This window comes from Nanorana parkeri, unplaced genomic scaffold, assembly GCF_000935625.1.
Source record: "Nanorana parkeri isolate BGI_ZX_2015 unplaced genomic scaffold, ASM93562v1 scaffold3559, whole genome shotgun sequence".
In the NCBI taxonomy this organism is placed as follows: Eukaryota; Metazoa; Chordata; class Amphibia; order Anura; family Dicroglossidae; genus Nanorana; species Nanorana parkeri.
This window is the reverse complement of record NW_017309827.1, coordinates 9,606-26,777: the sequence shown is the minus strand read 5'-3', so window position 1 is coordinate 26,777 and position 17,172 is coordinate 9,606. Positions and strand designations below refer to the sequence as shown.

The window sequence follows — 17,172 nt, the reverse complement described above, 5'->3', positions numbered from 1 at the left end:
CTGTAACTTAGAATATAGGTACTGAGCCCCTCCCCCCTTCCTGTACAACACATAACTTCCTTTCCCATCATAGGCGGTAGTAGTCGGCGGACTCGCTGTGCGGTTGCTGCGCGGAGATAAAAACACATATATTTAAGATTTGTCTATTTTCAGATGAAGACGTTTCCGTTGGATCTCCGGGAACATTCGCAGAATATTTTTTATCTATAGCAGAACTCTGAATCCATACGAGGGTCCGACATTCCGGAAACCATCCGGCCCTCAGGAGTCCCTCGTGCTGTTTTTGGTTCAAGGAAAGTCACACTTGGGTCCAGGGCCGGGGGTTGGCGGAAGAGGAGGCCACCCTGGGCAGGTGGCCCGCTTCAGCAGGAGGGGGCACAATAAGGGAAGGAACTGCAATGTATATGGCTGAATTAGTTGACAGGTCATGCAGGAAGGAAGGGGAAAGTGCGCTTTGGCTTTTTCACCTTGGGTGCTTATGGACCTTGTCCCTGTTTGGGTCGCCCTAGCATTGCATGTGTGTGTTATGCAGAAGAAAGAAAGTGAAAGCTGCGGAAGAAGGTCACCTCAAGGTGGGGGGGACAGGGGCTACCAGTGGCCATGCTGATACACATTTCCTGGGCATGGTCCACCATAGTCACTATTAGGAAACTGACCCATAGGAGTGATGAGCAGCTAATGGTGGAGCGAGTGCATGTAGACAGGAAGTGGCTATAGGAACCTGAAGGAGATCAGAAGCACTGAGATGTAAAAAAATTGCTTTAGTCACCCAACACAGTTGGGGTTTTGTTGTATTTTATCCATTTATATGGCAGCTTGTCAATGGAGAAGATGGTTGATGATGATTGTTATAGATGGTGGGTTGTGGTCATATTCTGGAGGTGGCCTCATTCCTGGTGGTATCTGACTTGTCCTCTTTTCTCATTACAGGAGACGCACAACACCATTTACGAAGATGAACCTCTACGCCATCCTCTGCTTAGCGTTCCTGCCAGACCTCTGCCACCTTCAGCTGGCCTTCGATTACTCGGAGAACAACGGTGCAAGTCGACCCAAATGCACGTACACGTTCGTGGTGGCGCAGCAAAAGATTACCGGGGCCGTCTGCATCAGCACGGCAAAGTTCCCCGAAGCTTTTGGTGTGAACAGAAGCGAGGTGGAGGAGCTCAAGCAGGAGCTGAGCCGTCAGCAGACGGACATAGAAATGCTTAAGAAAATGGTGGATGTCGACCACGAGGCGGCCACCGAGATGGACCATCTAAGGAGAGAGAACAGGAACATAGGATCCCGTCTCAGCCTCCTCCGTACACAGTTCCTCCATGAAATCCACCAGAGGAGCAACGAGACGACTGAATTTGTCCCGGAGGAGAGCAGAGGCATCAATGCCACGGCTGAAGTTGTGAAGTTGGCCTCCAAGTACAAAGACCTCCAGGATAAATATAATGTTCTGGCGTCTTTGGTTAACAACCAGAGTGTCACCATAGCGCGTTTAGAAGAGCAGTGTCTCCAAACCAGCTCTCGGCGTCCCGCTGATCAGGTACGGCTCAGTACATGGTTCAGAACCTTAATTTATCCAAAGTAAGTCAAAACCCCTAACAAAGCGCGGTCCAATCTGCTTTTACAGAGGCAATACCTTCCCTTCCCCTGGTGACAATTAGATAATCCTTGCGTCTACATTACATAGTTACATAGTATTTGAGGTTGAATAAAGACATAAGTCCATCAAGGCCAACCATATAACTTTACAAATGTTCTGTAGATTGTCCTGGGACCAGGGGCGCCCTCTTAATTGGGGTCCGGCAGGCACGGCAGAGATTGTAGGGTCCTTCTTGGGGTGATTTGGTGCCTGGCGGCGGCTGGTTGCAGGTGCGCACGTGTCTTGCGTGTGTGACGTGCGCGCACATGTGACGTTGCCGTGGCCTATTAGTCACCTCAGGTGCTGATCATTGCCAGGGAGGGCCTTGCGAGCACACTTTCCACCCGTAGCCATCCCATTGGTTCCCAGGGACCTGTAGCTTCCTCGTTGCCCAGACAACGGGGGCGTTTATGGTTCCTGCTGGGTTTAAATCCCAGCCAGAGCCAAGACTTGTTGCTGAGTTATTCTGCCGTACCCAAAGCAGCTACGAAGCCTCATTTCCTGTTTCCTGCCTTCCTGCCCTGCTATTTGGATCTCCTGGTTATCGACCCCTGGCTTGTCTCCCCGTTTATGATACTCGCTGCCTACCTCCACCCGGTCTGTACTCTGACAAAGCATTTTGGATCATGCTATCTTCTACCTCAGCCTGGACTCTCCTTCTGGTATTGTTTCCTGCTATTGGGGTCCAATCCAGCAAGCAAGGGAACTTCACTCCTTTCCCTAATATAGATGGACCTTTTTGTTCTGTCCATTTAGCAAAGCATCTACACAGGGGCGTAACTAGAAATCACAGGGCCCCAGAGCAAAATCTTGTATGGGGGGCCCTGTGATTTCTAGATAAGTCCACCTGATAACCCAAACAGCCCACCTGAGGGTGACCCTGCAGAGCCCACCATAGACTCTCTATGGTGGGCTCTGCAGGGTCTCAGGTGGTCGGTCAAGCCTTCTTACCTGTCTGGCTGATGCAAACCAGCCAAAAATATTTTTTTCCCCCCATTGCGTTCTGTTCTGTTGCGTTTTTGACGCATTTGTGCGCGTTCCACACCAGACAAAATATAACATGCAGTATAGGTCTGGTCTGGAACTGACTGCGATGGTAGGAACTGAGGCCAAGAAGAGCATAGGGAAACAGCGGGATGCATTTTAGGTCCAGAAACAATCTGGTCTGGAGATGATCTGGAGGTGGTGTGAATGGGCCCTCAGGGTTTTGTTGCAGCACGCTGAGTCTCGGCCATAGATAACCATGTGATATATGTGTTTGCAGGCTCCACCATCTGATGGTAACCCTACTGATGAAAAGAAGAAACAAAACCATGAAGTGTATGGAGAGGAGAGGGATCCCGTAGCTGTCACAAAGGAAGGTCCTCAGGCACAATCAGATCCAGTCCCTACGACAACCTCCAGCACGCCTGTTGTCACAGAACCAGAGGCCACCAAATCTATAGGTACTTCAGATGTGATGACAAAGACAGAAATAAAAGTTCCATTGTACTGTATATCTAAAGCCAAAACTTTTTGGGGGGGAAAGATTAGGGAATGGTTAGAGCCCCTTTCAGTTTTTGGGGAGATTTCCGTTCATATCTTGTCCTGGAGATCCAACGGAAACCCAAAGGAAATCTCTCCATTTAGCCAACTATTGCGGAAAAAGGTTTCCCCTTTTCCAGTCATAATGGTCACTCGGGTGGGAGAGAGAGCGAATCTCTCCAACAGTGACACAGACAACAGTCTAAAAACAAAGCTTTGCTATAGAAACACGTTAACTCTTATCAGGATGCCAACACGTGAAACCTCAGACAGTTCTAGGTGGACTACCCATCTAAAAAAGGTAATATTGGCCAAGCATGCAACTTCACAAGCCTCCGCTTGTCCTTCCCTCACCTCCAGCCTCCTTCTCTTACCCCCTTTAGACTTAGGAGCTCCTTGCTGCTAGTTCTCACAGGTTGGAATGTGGTCCATTCTAGGTGGGGCAGGATCTGGGAACTCTGAGAAGACCATAAAGTCTATAAAAGGTTGACAAGTCCTCCAGCCTCCCCAGAACCTGAGCCATCAAAGAAAACAAGTGAGAAGATGAAGTTAGGTCATAGAGGTGTTGGTTCTGAATATTTTCATGTCTTCGGCCAGGACCTTGGGTGGATTGTTACGACGCCTTGCAGGGTGGACAGACGTCAAGCGGCATCTATCTCCTGAAACCCCGTAACAGCAACCAGATCATGCAGGCCTGGTGCGAGCAGTCTCTGAATGGAGGGGGATGGACGGTCATACAAAGGCGACAAGGTGGATCAATCAATTTTTTCACCACCTGGCAAAACTACAAGGTGGGCCCAGCTTTCGTTTTACCTAAAATCCAGAAAATAAATACAAATTGTGAAAAATGTTCTTGTGTTTCAAAAAGTTCTATGCAGTTGCCTTCAGACTGCAGATAATCACGCGCGTTCCGCAGTGCCAATGACTAAGTGTGTAGTCACCTGCAGTGTTACTGTGCGTTAAGGGGCATTGTGATCAGGCGCACTCTCTCACCTAATACTGAGGGAGATCACAGAGTCTGCCTGGTCCTGGTATCTGAGGTAACCTTTCATATTGTGCTCTCATGCTTCTATGTTTGCTCTTTTTCCCCCCAGCACGGATTCGGTAACTTGGACAGTGAATACTGGTTGGGCCTCGAGAACATTTTCTGGTTGGCCAACCAAGACGGCTACAAACTCCTGATCCTCATGGAGGACTGGCAGGGACGACAAGCCAGTGCCGAATATGACCACTTCAGGCTGGAACCAGAGAGTGACTTCTACAGGCTGAGGCTGGGCCAGTACAAAGGGACAGCCGGGGACTCGCTCTCCTGGCACAATGACAAGCAGTTTAGCACCCTGGACAAGGACAGAGACGCCTACCTGGGTAAGTCACGTTTGCGTCTACATCCACTTTGGTTTCATAATTTAGGGAGGGTCAATGCACCAAAAACTGGGTTGATGTTGGCTTCTTATATCTCCAAGGAATTCCATGTTGGCTTCTTATATCTCCAAGGAATTCCATGTTGCCTTCTTATACCTCCAAGGAATTCCATGTTGGCTTCTTATACCTCCAAGGAATTCCATGTTGGCTTCTTATACCTCCAAAGAATTCCATGTTGGCTTCTTATACCTCCAAAGAATTCCATGTTGGCTTCTTATATCTCCAAGGAATTCCATGTTGGCTTCTTATATCTCAAAGGAATTACATTTTATATATCCAAGGAATTCCATGTTGGCTTCTTATATCTCCAAGGAATTCCACGTTAGCTTCTTATATCTTCAAAGAATTCCATGTTGGCTGCTTATATCTCTAAGGAATTCCACGTTCTGGTAGACCTCCACCTCTCCATAGTTCAGGTAGACCTCTGCCTCTCCATAGTTCTGGTAGACCTCTGCCTCTCCATAGTTCAGGTAGACCTCCACCTCTCCATAGTTCAGGTAGACCTCTGCCTCTCCATAGCTCAGGTAGACCTCTGCCTCTCCATAGTTCAGGTAGACCTCCCCCTCTCCATAGTTCAGGTAGACCTCTGCTGCTCCATAGTTCAGGCAGACCTCTGCTCCATAGTTCAGGCAGACCTCCATAGTTTAGGTAGACCTCCACCTCTATATAGTTCAGGTAGACCTCTGCCTCTCCATAGCTCAGGTAGACCTCTGCCTGCTCAGGTAGACCTCTGCCTCTACATAGTTCAGGTAGACCTCCACCTCTCCATAGTTCAGGTAGACCTCTGCCTCTCCATAGCTCAGGTAGACCTCTGCCTCTCCATAGTTCAGGTAGACCTCCCCCTCTCCATAGTTCAGGTAGACCTCTGCTGCTCCATAGTTCAGGCAGACCTCTGCTCCATAGTTCAGGCAGACCTCCATAGTTTAGGTAGACCTCCACCTCTATATAGTTCAGGTAGACCTCTGCCTCTCCATAGCTCAGGTAAACCTCTGCCTCTACATAGTTCAGGTAGACCTCCACCTCTCCATAGTTCAGGTAGACCTCCGCCTCTCCATAGTTCAGGTAGACCTCCGCCTCTCCATAGTTTAGGTAGACCTCCACCTCTCCATAGTTCCCCACCCCCACTATAGAACTTTCCATACAATTCCACATTGGAGTAATTTGATATATTGCATAAAAGCCCTTCTGTATCATCTCCCTTCTTCTGTCCTCCTCAGGTAACTGTGCCCATTTCCAGAAAGGAGGCTGGTGGTATAACATGTGTGCTCACTCTAACCTGAATGGGATGTGGTATCGTGGAGGTCATTATAGTAGCCGCTACCAAGACGGCGTGTACTGGGCTGAGTTCCGAGGTGGTGCCTACTCTCTGAAGAAGGTCTCGATGCTGATAAGGCCCAACAAGTAGACATCACTTCTGTTTACATTCACATTCAGTCTTCTATAAAGTAAAATAGGATTTTTGTACTTACCGTAAAATCTCCCCGCCTCTGAATTCCTCCGCCCATTGAGGGACACAGGAATTCAGATACAGTCGTATTATACTGCCGCCTAAGGAGGTGGGGACACTAGGAAAATTGTAAGATAGCCCCCTATAACCCCTCAGTTTTGTAGGAAAGCAATACATAGACAATTCAGAGAGGTGGGACCTGTGTCCCCCCCAATGGAGTCCAAGAGAAAGGTACAAAAGACTCATGTTCTTCATGGCCCATTGAGGGGACACAGGAATTCAGAAAAAGTTAAGACATCCAAAAGCAGTTCAGCTGAGGGGAGGGGCAAACGCCACTGACAGAACCAAGAAAGGACCAGGAACCGTCTAGAGCCCAGGACTACCAGAAGGACCAAAGCCAGAAGAGATTAAGTTCCCTGCAAGACAGGGGAGTCTGCCAATGACTACACTAGACCACAGAGGTTCAACCTGCTGCTCTGACCAGGACAGAAGAGACCACCGCCATGGGGAACAACTCCACCAACCAAGAGAAGGGGGCCGAACTAAAAGACCACCAGGAGAGGTGGAACGGGCAACTACCTGACCAGGAACATGTACACCGGCAATGTGATACGGCCAACCAGGGGAACATTGGGGGCAGACCGCAGGAGAACGTGTCCCGAGAGGGGACAGTGGACAAGAAATGTCCAGAGTAGGAGACTAGAAGGTCTACAAGCTAAAAAAGTTCAGAGCTGGAGGAAAGGAGTCCAGTCTCCTCAGACTGAGGCATGCTGGGTAGAGGGTTGGGGGGGTTGTACTGGGTCTCAGTTACAGTGCAGTGTCCTAAGGATGAGCTCAGTTTCAGACTGAGCCTGATCTCCTCTGAACCCGTCAGGAGCTCCTCTCGAACATGGCAGGAAGTATGGAATTCCCCACCTGCAGCTCGACTTAAGAAAAGGGGCGGGACGCAGTGATGTCATTGACCTTATATGGCTACATGCCTGTATTTGCTAGTTCGGTGGCCATATATGGAAGTCATGTCAGCACAAGCACCCCACCCCTTTCTTTGTATGCAGTTTCAGGGCAGGGAATGCACAGCCCGCAGCTGATTGGGTCCCTTGTTAGAAGCTGATCTCATCCCTAGTCCCAACCTTCTGCAGGCGGCAGTGTAACCCGGCTGTTTTCGGAGTCCCCGTGTCCCTCAATGGACGGTGGAGAAAATACTCAAGATCCTTCCCTGGTCCTCATCAGTCTACAGAAGGCAACTGTCTGACTTGGTGAACAAGCCGACCTTCCTGCTCTCTTCCCCGGTGAGCGCCGCCATACAATGGTTTCGGTAAGATTATTTTTAGGTGTTTCCCGCTTTGATGTCACTTCTCTTACCGTGAAGAACCCTTTCCATGGCGGAAGGTCAAAGTCTTCCCTGCGGCCCCCGGGAACATAACACGCGTCCTCTTAGAGTCTGTTGTCTTGTAATGAATGTATTTATGTCTATTGACCTCGTGTTCCCCTATGCGATGCAGTGCGTTCCGGCCAGAATCGGAACGCACTGCATCTGGTGTGAACGAGGCCTAAGACAGGGGTAGCCAAGCCCCCGTCTACGGTGAAACTACAAATCCCATGATGCATCTCTCTCCGGGAGTCGTGTCTGTGAGAGTCTTGCAATGCCTCCTGGGATTTGTAGCTCCACCCACAGCCGGAGGGCCGGGAGTCCGCCCACCCCCTGCCCTAAAACGTATTTTCCAGCTGCCGGCATTTTACTGCTCTCTGGGGCTGCGTGAAGAGAGATTTCCCCTCACTTCCTGTCCGGCTGATGATGTCACCAGACAGGAAGTGAGGGGAAATCTGTGACCAGACGCGACTCTTCTAAATAAAAGATTTGTTTTTATAATTTCTGTTCATGTTTTATACAAAATAAAGCGATCAGTGACTTTCCAGGTCTGCGGGAATCAATTCCGGATCTTTCCTCATATATATAGCAACAGTGTCATATTTCCACAAAGCTCCACCTTTGTGTCATCAGTCTGCTGCAGGCAGGAGGAAGCATTTCCTCCGTCTCCCCTCCCCCCAGTGATCAGTCAGCTGCAGGCAGGAGGAAGCATTTCCTCCGTCTCCCCTCCCCCCGGTGATCAGTCAGCTGCAGGCAGGAGGAAGCATTTCCTCTGTCTCCCCTCCCCCCGGTGATCAGTCAGCTGCAGGCAGGAAGAAGCATTTCCTCAGTCACCCCTCCCCCAGTGATCAGTCTGCTGCAGGCAGAATGGAAGCATTTCCTCAGTCTCCCCTCCCCCCAGTGATTAGTGATCATGTGTGGGCGGGATCTTTAGGGCCGGCATCAGTCACTGTACTGCCCTTGCTGAGCATTATATGAAAGAACATATCCCGGGCATCCCTAAGGGCCACCGGGAGGCGCAGACTTTAGCTGCGCGGTCTGCTGATCAGTTGCTTGATTACAGAGTGTGACACGGCAAGTGATCAGCAGATCGCACAGCTAAAATCTGCGCCGCCCTGAGGCCGCACGTCTAAAAGGGATGCTCTCTTTCGCATAATGCTTGGGGCGGGGCCCGGTGATGTTTATAAAAGCCTGCTGGCCCCTCCCACCAAACTCCAGCATTGATCAGCTGAAAAAGTGATGATGTCACCGCATCTCAAAAGGGGGATTTCTTGAAAATGAAATTATGCGGCACGGCTACATTGTATACCTCCGAGAAACGATGATGTCACCAAATGACAGCAACTTCCTGTCTGCTATGTCCAGCACTTCCTTTCTAGGAGAGTCCTCTCTTGTTCAGATTAAGGCCGACCTTTACCCCCTTTCCCTAAAAATCCCCCCAGCATGCGTCTCTGCACGCTGATATAACATCACCTCACACTCGTTACAGCTAGAGTTCATCTACTTCCTGGTCCTCTTGCGCATTAGTGATGTCATCGTGCCCGAGCGTTGCATCCTGGGAAGGTGACATCAGCAGAGCATTGCTGGGAAATCTCATCTGTAATCCCACGAGATCTCAGGGAAGGGAAAAGGCATTTTCCTTCCACTGAGATGATGTGCCAGAGTTCCAGGAAGTAAAGGGAGATCTAGTAATCTGCCCTTAGTAAACATGGCCGCTGCCAGAAGACTGGGGGAAGAGAAATAAGGTGCAAAGAACACAAAGCCGGCAATTATCTAGAAGTACACTATATTGCCTAAAGTGTTGGCCCCTCCCCCTCCCAATCATGTGATTCAGGTGTTCCGATCCCCTCCCCCCGGTGTATAGGACGAGGCACCTCAGCATGCAGACGCTTCTACAGACATTGGTGAGAGAACGGGTTGCTCTCAGGAGCTCGGTGACTACAAGCGTGGGACCGTGATAGGTTGTCACCTGTGCAATAAGTCCATCCGTGACATTTCCCGGCTACTAAATATTCCGCCGCGGTCACCTGTTACTGGGATTATAACAAAGTGGAAGCAACTGGGAACAACAGCAACTCAGCCAGGAAGTGGTCGGCCACGTCACATGACAGAGCGGGGTCAGCGCATGCTGAAGCGCACAGTGCGCAGAAGTCGCCATCTGTCTGCAGAGTCAATAGACTCTGCAGCTCCATGGAATGGGGGCGGAGCAGCTGCATCCAAGCCGCACATCACCAAGTGCAATGCAAAGCGTGTGATGCCGCGGTGTAACGCACGCCGCCACTGGACTCTAGAGAAGGGGAGGCGTGTTCTCTGGAGTGACCAATCACGCTTCTCTGTCTGGCAATCCGATGGGCGTGTCTGGGTTTGGCGGTTGCCAGGAGAACGGTACTTGCCTGACTGCATTGTGCCAAGTGTAAAGTTTGGTGGAGGGGGGATTATGGTGTGGGTTTGTTTTTCAGGGGTTGGGCTTGGCCCCTTAGTTCCAGTGAAGGGAACTCTTAAGGCATCAGCATACCAAGACATTTTGGACAATTTCATGCTCCCAACTTTGTGGGAACAGTTTGGGGATGGCCCCTTCCTGTTCCAACATGACTGCGCACCAGTGCACAAAGCAAGGTCCATAAAGACATGGATGGGGGAGTTTGGGGTGGAGGAACTTGACTGGCCTGCACAGAGTCCTGACCTCAACCCCATAGAACACCTTTGGGATGAATTAGAGCGGAGACTGCGAGCCCGGCCTTCTCCTCCAACATCAGTACCTGACCTCACAAATGGTCCAACATTCCCATAGACACACTCCTAAACCTTGTGGATGCCTTCCCAGAAGAGGCGGAGCTGTTATAGCGGCAAAGGGCGGAGCCAACCCAATACTGAACCCTACGTACTAAGACTGGGATGCCATTAAAGTTCATGTGCGTGTAAAAGCGTCCCAATACTTCTGGCAATATATTGTATATCTGATTGTAGATTGTCATCACTGAACATTGCTGAAGGTGTCTTTGTTGTCATTTGGAAGATCTGGATAAAGTTTCTCTTTAAAAAGCACAAAACACAAAAAATTTGTTCCAAAACATAAAACTTTATTTCCTGTAACAAAATCTGATTTCCAGAGATAGCAAAAACCGTGACGACCGAAGCGACATTGTGTCATGTTAGACGATGCAACCAAACTATGGCTGCTCAGTGCAAACATGGGCCATAGGCACTCCTACAAAATGGCAGAGTATTGGTCAAAGCATAATGCGGCACATGGTAGATGACGGGATATAATGTGGGGATCAGATGGGGGGATCAGATGTGGGGATCAGATGGGAGGATCAGATGGGAGGATCAGATGTGGGGATCAGATGTGGGGATCAGATGGGGGGGATCAGATGGGGGGGATCAGATGGGAGGATCAGTGGATCACATGGGGGGATCGGATGAAGGCATCAGATGTGGGGATCAGATGTGGGGATCAGATGTGGGGATCACATGTGGGGATCACATGTGGGGATCACATGTGGGGATCGGATGAAGGCATCAGATGGGGGGATACGATTTAGGAAGGAGCAACAATAAAAAAAAACATACAAGACAATGTTCACACTGATAGAAGACACAAAGATAAGGCACTCACTTCTCTTGGAAATGTTTAAGACTCAACTTCTGCTTTAACTCAACTTAAAACTCAAGGTGCAAGGGCCAGGTCAGCCTAAAATTTTTGAAGGACCACAAATAGGTTTAAGGGTTAGTTGAGACTGAAGATTTAGAAGGACCACGACAGGTTCAATCACCTTCTGGTTTGGTGGTGACATCCTGCTCTCATTCTGGCTTCCTCCGCTCCCTCTGACTGAGACACACCCCTTGGATTAATGCCAAGCCATGACAGGTTGAAGGACCACGAGAGGTTGAAGGGCCAAATACTAAGGTTTTGGAAAGACCAGGAAAGGTTCAGTGACCTGGTTTTGTGTTGACATCCTACTCTCATTATGGACTCCTCCACTCCCTCGGAGACGACCCCCCTCCTGGATTAATGCCAATCCATAGTCTTCCTGGCCTCCTGTTGGATTCTCAATATGTGAAGTATCCAGCATTTGGATCTGAGGGAGGGAGCACTTTGGGGAATTGTTCTCCCCTTCAGAATAAAAGCATCTTCTTAATTTATCTTGGAAATGTTTAAGACTCAACTTCTGCTGATCTATAACTATGGCTTTCTGCCCAACGGACAATATAAAACTCAAGGTGCAAGGGCCAGTTCAGCCTAAAGATTTGAAGGACCATGATAGGTTCAAGGGTCAGCATAGCCTAAAGTTTTAGAAAGGCCATGATAGGTTTGAGGGCCAGGTTCAATCCCCTTCTGGTTTGGTGGTGACATCCTGCTCTCATTATGGCCTCCTCCACTCCCTCTAGCTGAGACAAACCCCGTGGATTAATGCCAAGTCATGACAGGTTGAAGGATCATGATAGGTTCAAGGGAAGGTTCAGTTTTAGAAGGACCTTGATAGGTTCAATGACGTGATTTGGTGGTGACATCCTGCTCTCATTATGGCCTCCTCTACTCCCTCTTAAAACAACCCCCCTCCTGGATTATTGCTAAATCAAAGTCTTGCTGGCCTCCTGTTGCATTCTCTATGTATTATAAAAAGTATCCAGCATATAGACCATGATAGGTTCAAGGGTCAGTATAGTCTAAAGTTTTAGAAAAGCCATGATAGGTTTGAGGGCCAGGTTCTGGTTTGGTGGTGACATCCTACTCTTGTTATGGTCTCCTACACTTCCTCTGAGTTGAGAACCCTTTGTATTAATGCCAAGTCATGACAAGTTGAAGGACCATGATAGGGTCAATCCCCTTCTGGTTTGGTGGTGACATACTTCTCTCATTATGGCCTCCTCCACTCCCTCTGGCTGAGACAACCCCCTTGGATTAAGACCAATCCATAGTCTTTCTGGCCTCTTGTTGAATTCTCCATGCAATATGTAAAGTATCCGGCATTTAGATCTGAGGGGGAGAGGACCAAAATAAAAGCACCTTCCTCGTTTATCTCGGAAATGTTTGAGGCTCAACTTCTGCTGATCTATAACGGTGTTTTGTCCCCCAACAAGCTCAACTCAAAACTTAAGGTGTAAGGGCCAATTCAACCTAAAGTTTTAGAAGGACCATGATAGGGTTCAATCACTTTGTGGCATGGTAGTGACAACGGGCTCCTATTCTGGCTTCCTCCACTCCCTCCGGCTGTGGCAAACCCCAATGCTTAATGCCAAGCCATAGTCTTGGTGGCCTCCTGTTAGTTTCTCCATAAAATATGAAAAGTATCCAGCATTTAGATCTGAGGCGGAGAGGACTTTGGGGAATTGTTCTCCCCATCAGAATAAAAGCATCTTCTTCATTTATCTTGGAAATGTTTAAGACTCAACTTCTGCTGATCTATAACTATGGCTTTCTGCCCAACAGACAATATAAAACTCAAGGTGCAAGGGCCAGGTCAGCCTAAAGTTTTAGAAGGACCATGTTAGGTACGAGGGCCAGGTTCAATCCGCTTCTGGTTTGGTGGTGACATCCTACTCTCGTTATGGCCTCCTCCACTCCCTCTGGCTGAGAACCCCTTGGATTAAGACCAATAAAATGTAAAATTAACAATAACATTAAGACCATAAACTATGTAAATTTATGACAAGTTGAAGGACCATGATAGGGTCAATCCCCTTCTGGTTTGGTGGTGACATACTTCTCTCATTATGGCCTCCTCCACTCCCTCTGGCTGAGACAACACACTTGGATTAAGACCAATCCATAGTCTTGCTGGCCTCTTGTTGAATTCTCCATGAAATATTTAAAGCCTCCAGCATTTAGATCTGAGGAGGAGAGGACTTTGGGAAATTGTTCTCCCCACCAAAATGAAAGCACCTTCTTAATTTATCTTGGAAATGTTTAGGGCTCAACTTCTGCAGATCTTTAACTTGGTTTTTGTCCCTCAACAAGCTCAACTCAAAACTCATGGAGTAAGGGCCAATTCAACCTAAAGTTTTAGAAGGACCATGATAGGGTTCAATCACTCTGTGGCATGGTGGTGACAACCTGCTTCTATTCTGGCTTCCTCCACTCCCTCCGGCTGTGGCAAACCCCTATGCCAAGCCATAGCCTTGCTGGACTCTTGTTGGGTTCTCCATAAACTATGTAAAGTATCCAGCGTTTACACCTGAGGGAGAATGGTTCTTGGGGGATTGTTGTCCCCATCAAATTCCAGGGACTTTAACCAAGTGGTGGACGGTCTGGCCCGCAAATCTATGCGAAGTCAAGATAACAGCTTTCAATGCAACAACCCTTTCTGATGGTCAACAAATGTCACCTAAACACGGCTAAATGGCCAAACATTAACAAATGACCTCGTGGACACTCCATGCGGACTCCGGGGTTACCCACTGTTGGTCTTTAACTGTCGTTGTCATCGCTCTCCTCTTCATCCGTCTCCTTGAGATCATCCATGATGAGGTCATCCAGGTCGCATTCGATCAGGCTGCCCTGGCTCAAGCAAGTGGCCACGGTGGACCCCGTGCTCACATGTTGGGCGCTGCCGTACAGCACTTTGGGTTGGTGGTTTTTGGCTCTGCTTCGAGGGTGGACGCACTGCATGCCCGGAATGTGAGGCTCTGCGGGGGAAAGAGAGAGAAGGACGATATCTCATATCAACCTTCATGTTCAACAACCTACTAAACACGAAGCATTGCCTGTGAAGGTAAGGAGCCAATATGGCTGTGGGGAGCGGGGGAGGAATGACTCAGGGTACCCCATACTGGTATGACTGGGCTCCATTGGTGGACTGGGCTGCTGGGGGAGGAATGACTCAAGGTACCCCATACTGGTATGACTGGGCCCCATTGGTGGACTGGGCTGCTGGGGGAGCGGGGGAGGAATGACTCAGGGTACCCCATACTGGTATGACTGGGCCCCATTGTTGGACTGGGCTGCTGGGGGATGGCTGTGGGGAGCAGGGGAGGAATGACTTAGGGTACCCCGTACTGGTATGACTGGGCCCCATAGGTGGACTGGGCTGCTGGGGGATGGCTGTGGGGAGCAGGGGAGGAATGACTTAGGGTACCCCGTACTGGTATGACTGGGCCCCATAGGTGGACTGGGCTGCTGGGGGATGGCTGTGGGGAGCAGGGGAGGAATGACTTAGGGTACCCCGTACTGGTATGACTGGGCCCCATAGGTGGACTGGGCTGCTGGGGGATGGCTGTGGGGAGCAGGGGAGGAATGACTTAGGGTACCCCGTACTGGTATGACTGGGCCCCATAGGTGGACTGGGCTGCTGGGGGATGGCTGTGGGGAGCAGGGGAGGAATGACTTAGGGTACCCCGTACTGGTATGACTGGGCCCCATAGGTGGACTGGGCTGCTGGGGGATGGCTGTGGGGAGCAGGGGAGGAATGACTTAGGGTACCCCGTACTGGTATGACTGGGCCCCATAGGTGGACTGGGCTGCTGGGGGATGGCTGTGGGGAGCAGGGGAGGAATGACTTAGGGTACCCCGTACTGGTATGACTGGGCCCCATAGGTGGACTGGGCTGCTGGGGGATGGCTGTGGGGAGCAGGGGAGGAATGACTTAGGGTACCCCGTACTGGTATGACTGGGCCCCATAGGTGGACTGGGCTGCTGGGGGATGGCTGTGGGGAGCAGGGGAGGAATGACTTAGGGTACCCCGTACTGGTATGACTGGGCCCCATAGGTGGACTGGGCTGCTGGGGGATGGCTGTGGGGAGCAGGGGAGGAATGACTTAGGGTACCCCGTACTGGTATGACTGGGCCCCATAGGTGGACTGGGCTGCTGGGGGATGGCTGTGGGGAGCAGGGGAGGAATGACTTAGGGTACCCCGTACTGGTATGACTGGGCCCCATAGGTGGACTGGGCTGCTGGGGGATGGCTGTGGGGAGCAGGGGAGGAATGACTTAGGGTACCCCGTACTGGTATGACTGGGCCCCATTGGTGGACTGGGCTGCTGGGGGAGCGGGGAGGAATGACTCAGGGTACCCCGTACTGGTATGACTGGGCCCCATTGGTGGACTGGGCTGCTGGGTGATCGCTGTGGGGAGCGGGGGAGGAATGACTTAGGGTACCCCATACTGGTATGACTGGGTGCCATTGGTGGACTGGGCAGCTGGGGGAGGAATGACTCAGGGTACCCCATACTGGTATGACTGGGCCCCATTGGTGGACTGGGCTGCTGGGGGAGCGGGGGAGGAATGAATCAGGGTAGCCAATACTGGTATGACTGTATAGCTCATAAGGCAAACCTCCCCAATTACCTCTGCGGTTGTAGCAGTCTTCGGCAAAGCAGCTGTGAGGGTTGCGGGTCCGTGGGCCCTTGTTCCGGCGTGGAGGAAGTATGTGAGTGGGCAGGACGGGCGTTCCACACAGGTAACACGGGCAGGCGCAGCCCATCTGAGAGAATCCCCTGCAAGAGCAAGACGAGACTTGGGAGGAGAGTACGGAAAGGCAAATCCACAACAGACCCGAAACCACCGAGTGCGCCAACCACACAGAACCGAAACCACCGAGTGCGCCAACCACACAGAACCGAAACCACCGAGTGCGCCAACCACACAGATCCGAAACCACCGAGTGTGCCAACCACACAGATCCGAAACCACCGAGTGTGCCAACCACACAGATCCGAAACCACCGAGTGTGCCAACCACACAGATCCGAAACCACCGAGTGTGCCAACCACACAGATCCGAAACCACCGAGTGTGCCAACCACACAGATCCGAAACCACCGAGTGTGCCAACCACACAGAACCGAAACCACCGAGTGCGCCAACCACACAGATCCGAAACCACCGAGTGTGCCAACCACACAGATCCGAAACCACCGAGTGTGCCAACCACACAGATCCGAAACCACCGAGTGTGCCAACCACACAGATCCGAAACCACCGAGTGTGCCAACCACACAGATCCGAAACCACCGAGTGTGCCAACCACACAGATCCGAAACCACCGAGTGTGCCAACCACACAGATCCGAAACCACCGAGTGTGCCAACCACACAGATCCGAAACCACCGAGTGTGCCAACCACACAGAACCGAAACCACCGAGTGTGCCAACCACACAGAACCGAAACCACCGAGTGTGCCAACCACACAGAACCGAAACCACCGAGTGCGCCAACCACACAGAACCGAAACCACCGAGTGTGCCAACCACACAGAACCGAAACCACCGAGTGTGCCAACCACACAGAACCAAAACCACCGAGTGTGCCAACCACACAGAACCGAAACCACCGAGTGTGCCAACCACACAGAACCAAAACCACCGAGTGCGCCAACCCCACAGAACCGAAACCACCGAGTGCGCCAACCACACAGAACCGAAACCACCGAGTGTGCCAACCACACAGAACCAAAACCACCGAGTGCGCCAACCACACAGAACCGAAACCAGTCTCTGACCTCCTCCTGTACTAGGTCTGCAGTCTCTGAGAAGTAAGATACAGGAAGTGGACACAACGATGAGGGTGAGGAACATACTTGAACATGCGGTTGCAGGCCCGGCAGTGGAACTCGGCGAACCCCCACATCTTATCCCGGGGCACCGGGTCATATCTCTTCCGGCAGCCGTGACATCTGGACACCTGGACGGAGGAGAGAAGAGCGCGGTGATAGAACGCCGGCGACATCCCAACATCTCTGAACGAGGGGTCAGGTGCTCTCAGTCCCAGTGGCGGCTTCTATCCGACTCTCGGGTCCAAGACAAAGGTTCCATGCGGACCAAACGCTATCCACC

The 17,172-nt window shown here is 50.8% G+C and overlaps 2 protein-coding genes across 2 annotated transcripts in view; one reads left to right on the top strand and one right to left on the bottom strand.

The window, feature by feature from the left end:
• The first annotated feature begins 955 nt into the window (after positions 1–955).
• LOC108803274 (angiopoietin-related protein 2-like) lies at positions 956–6,027 on the top strand. The gene is made up of 5 exons (XM_018575106.1): positions 956–1,537; positions 2,901–3,081; positions 3,758–3,951; positions 4,255–4,525; positions 5,800–6,027. Exons 1-5 carry the CDS (start codon positions 956–958, stop codon positions 5,985–5,987), a joined length of 1,416 nt encoding a protein of 471 aa, XP_018430608.1. The 3' UTR covers positions 5,988–6,027.
• Positions 6,028–13,767: 7,740 nt separating this feature from the next.
• Positions 13,768–17,172, bottom strand: part of CUNH19orf66 (chromosome unknown C19orf66 homolog) — a gene marked incomplete at its 5' end in the record, with an annotated part of 12,751 nt that continues 9,346 nt past the window's right edge. The window contains 3 exons of the mRNA XM_018575105.1: positions 13,768–14,028; positions 15,686–15,834; positions 16,917–17,020. Coding sequence (XP_018430607.1) covers positions 13,811–14,028; positions 15,686–15,834; positions 16,917–17,020 — 471 coding nt within the window. The remainder of the gene's footprint in view (positions 14,029–15,685; positions 15,835–16,916; positions 17,021–17,172) is intronic.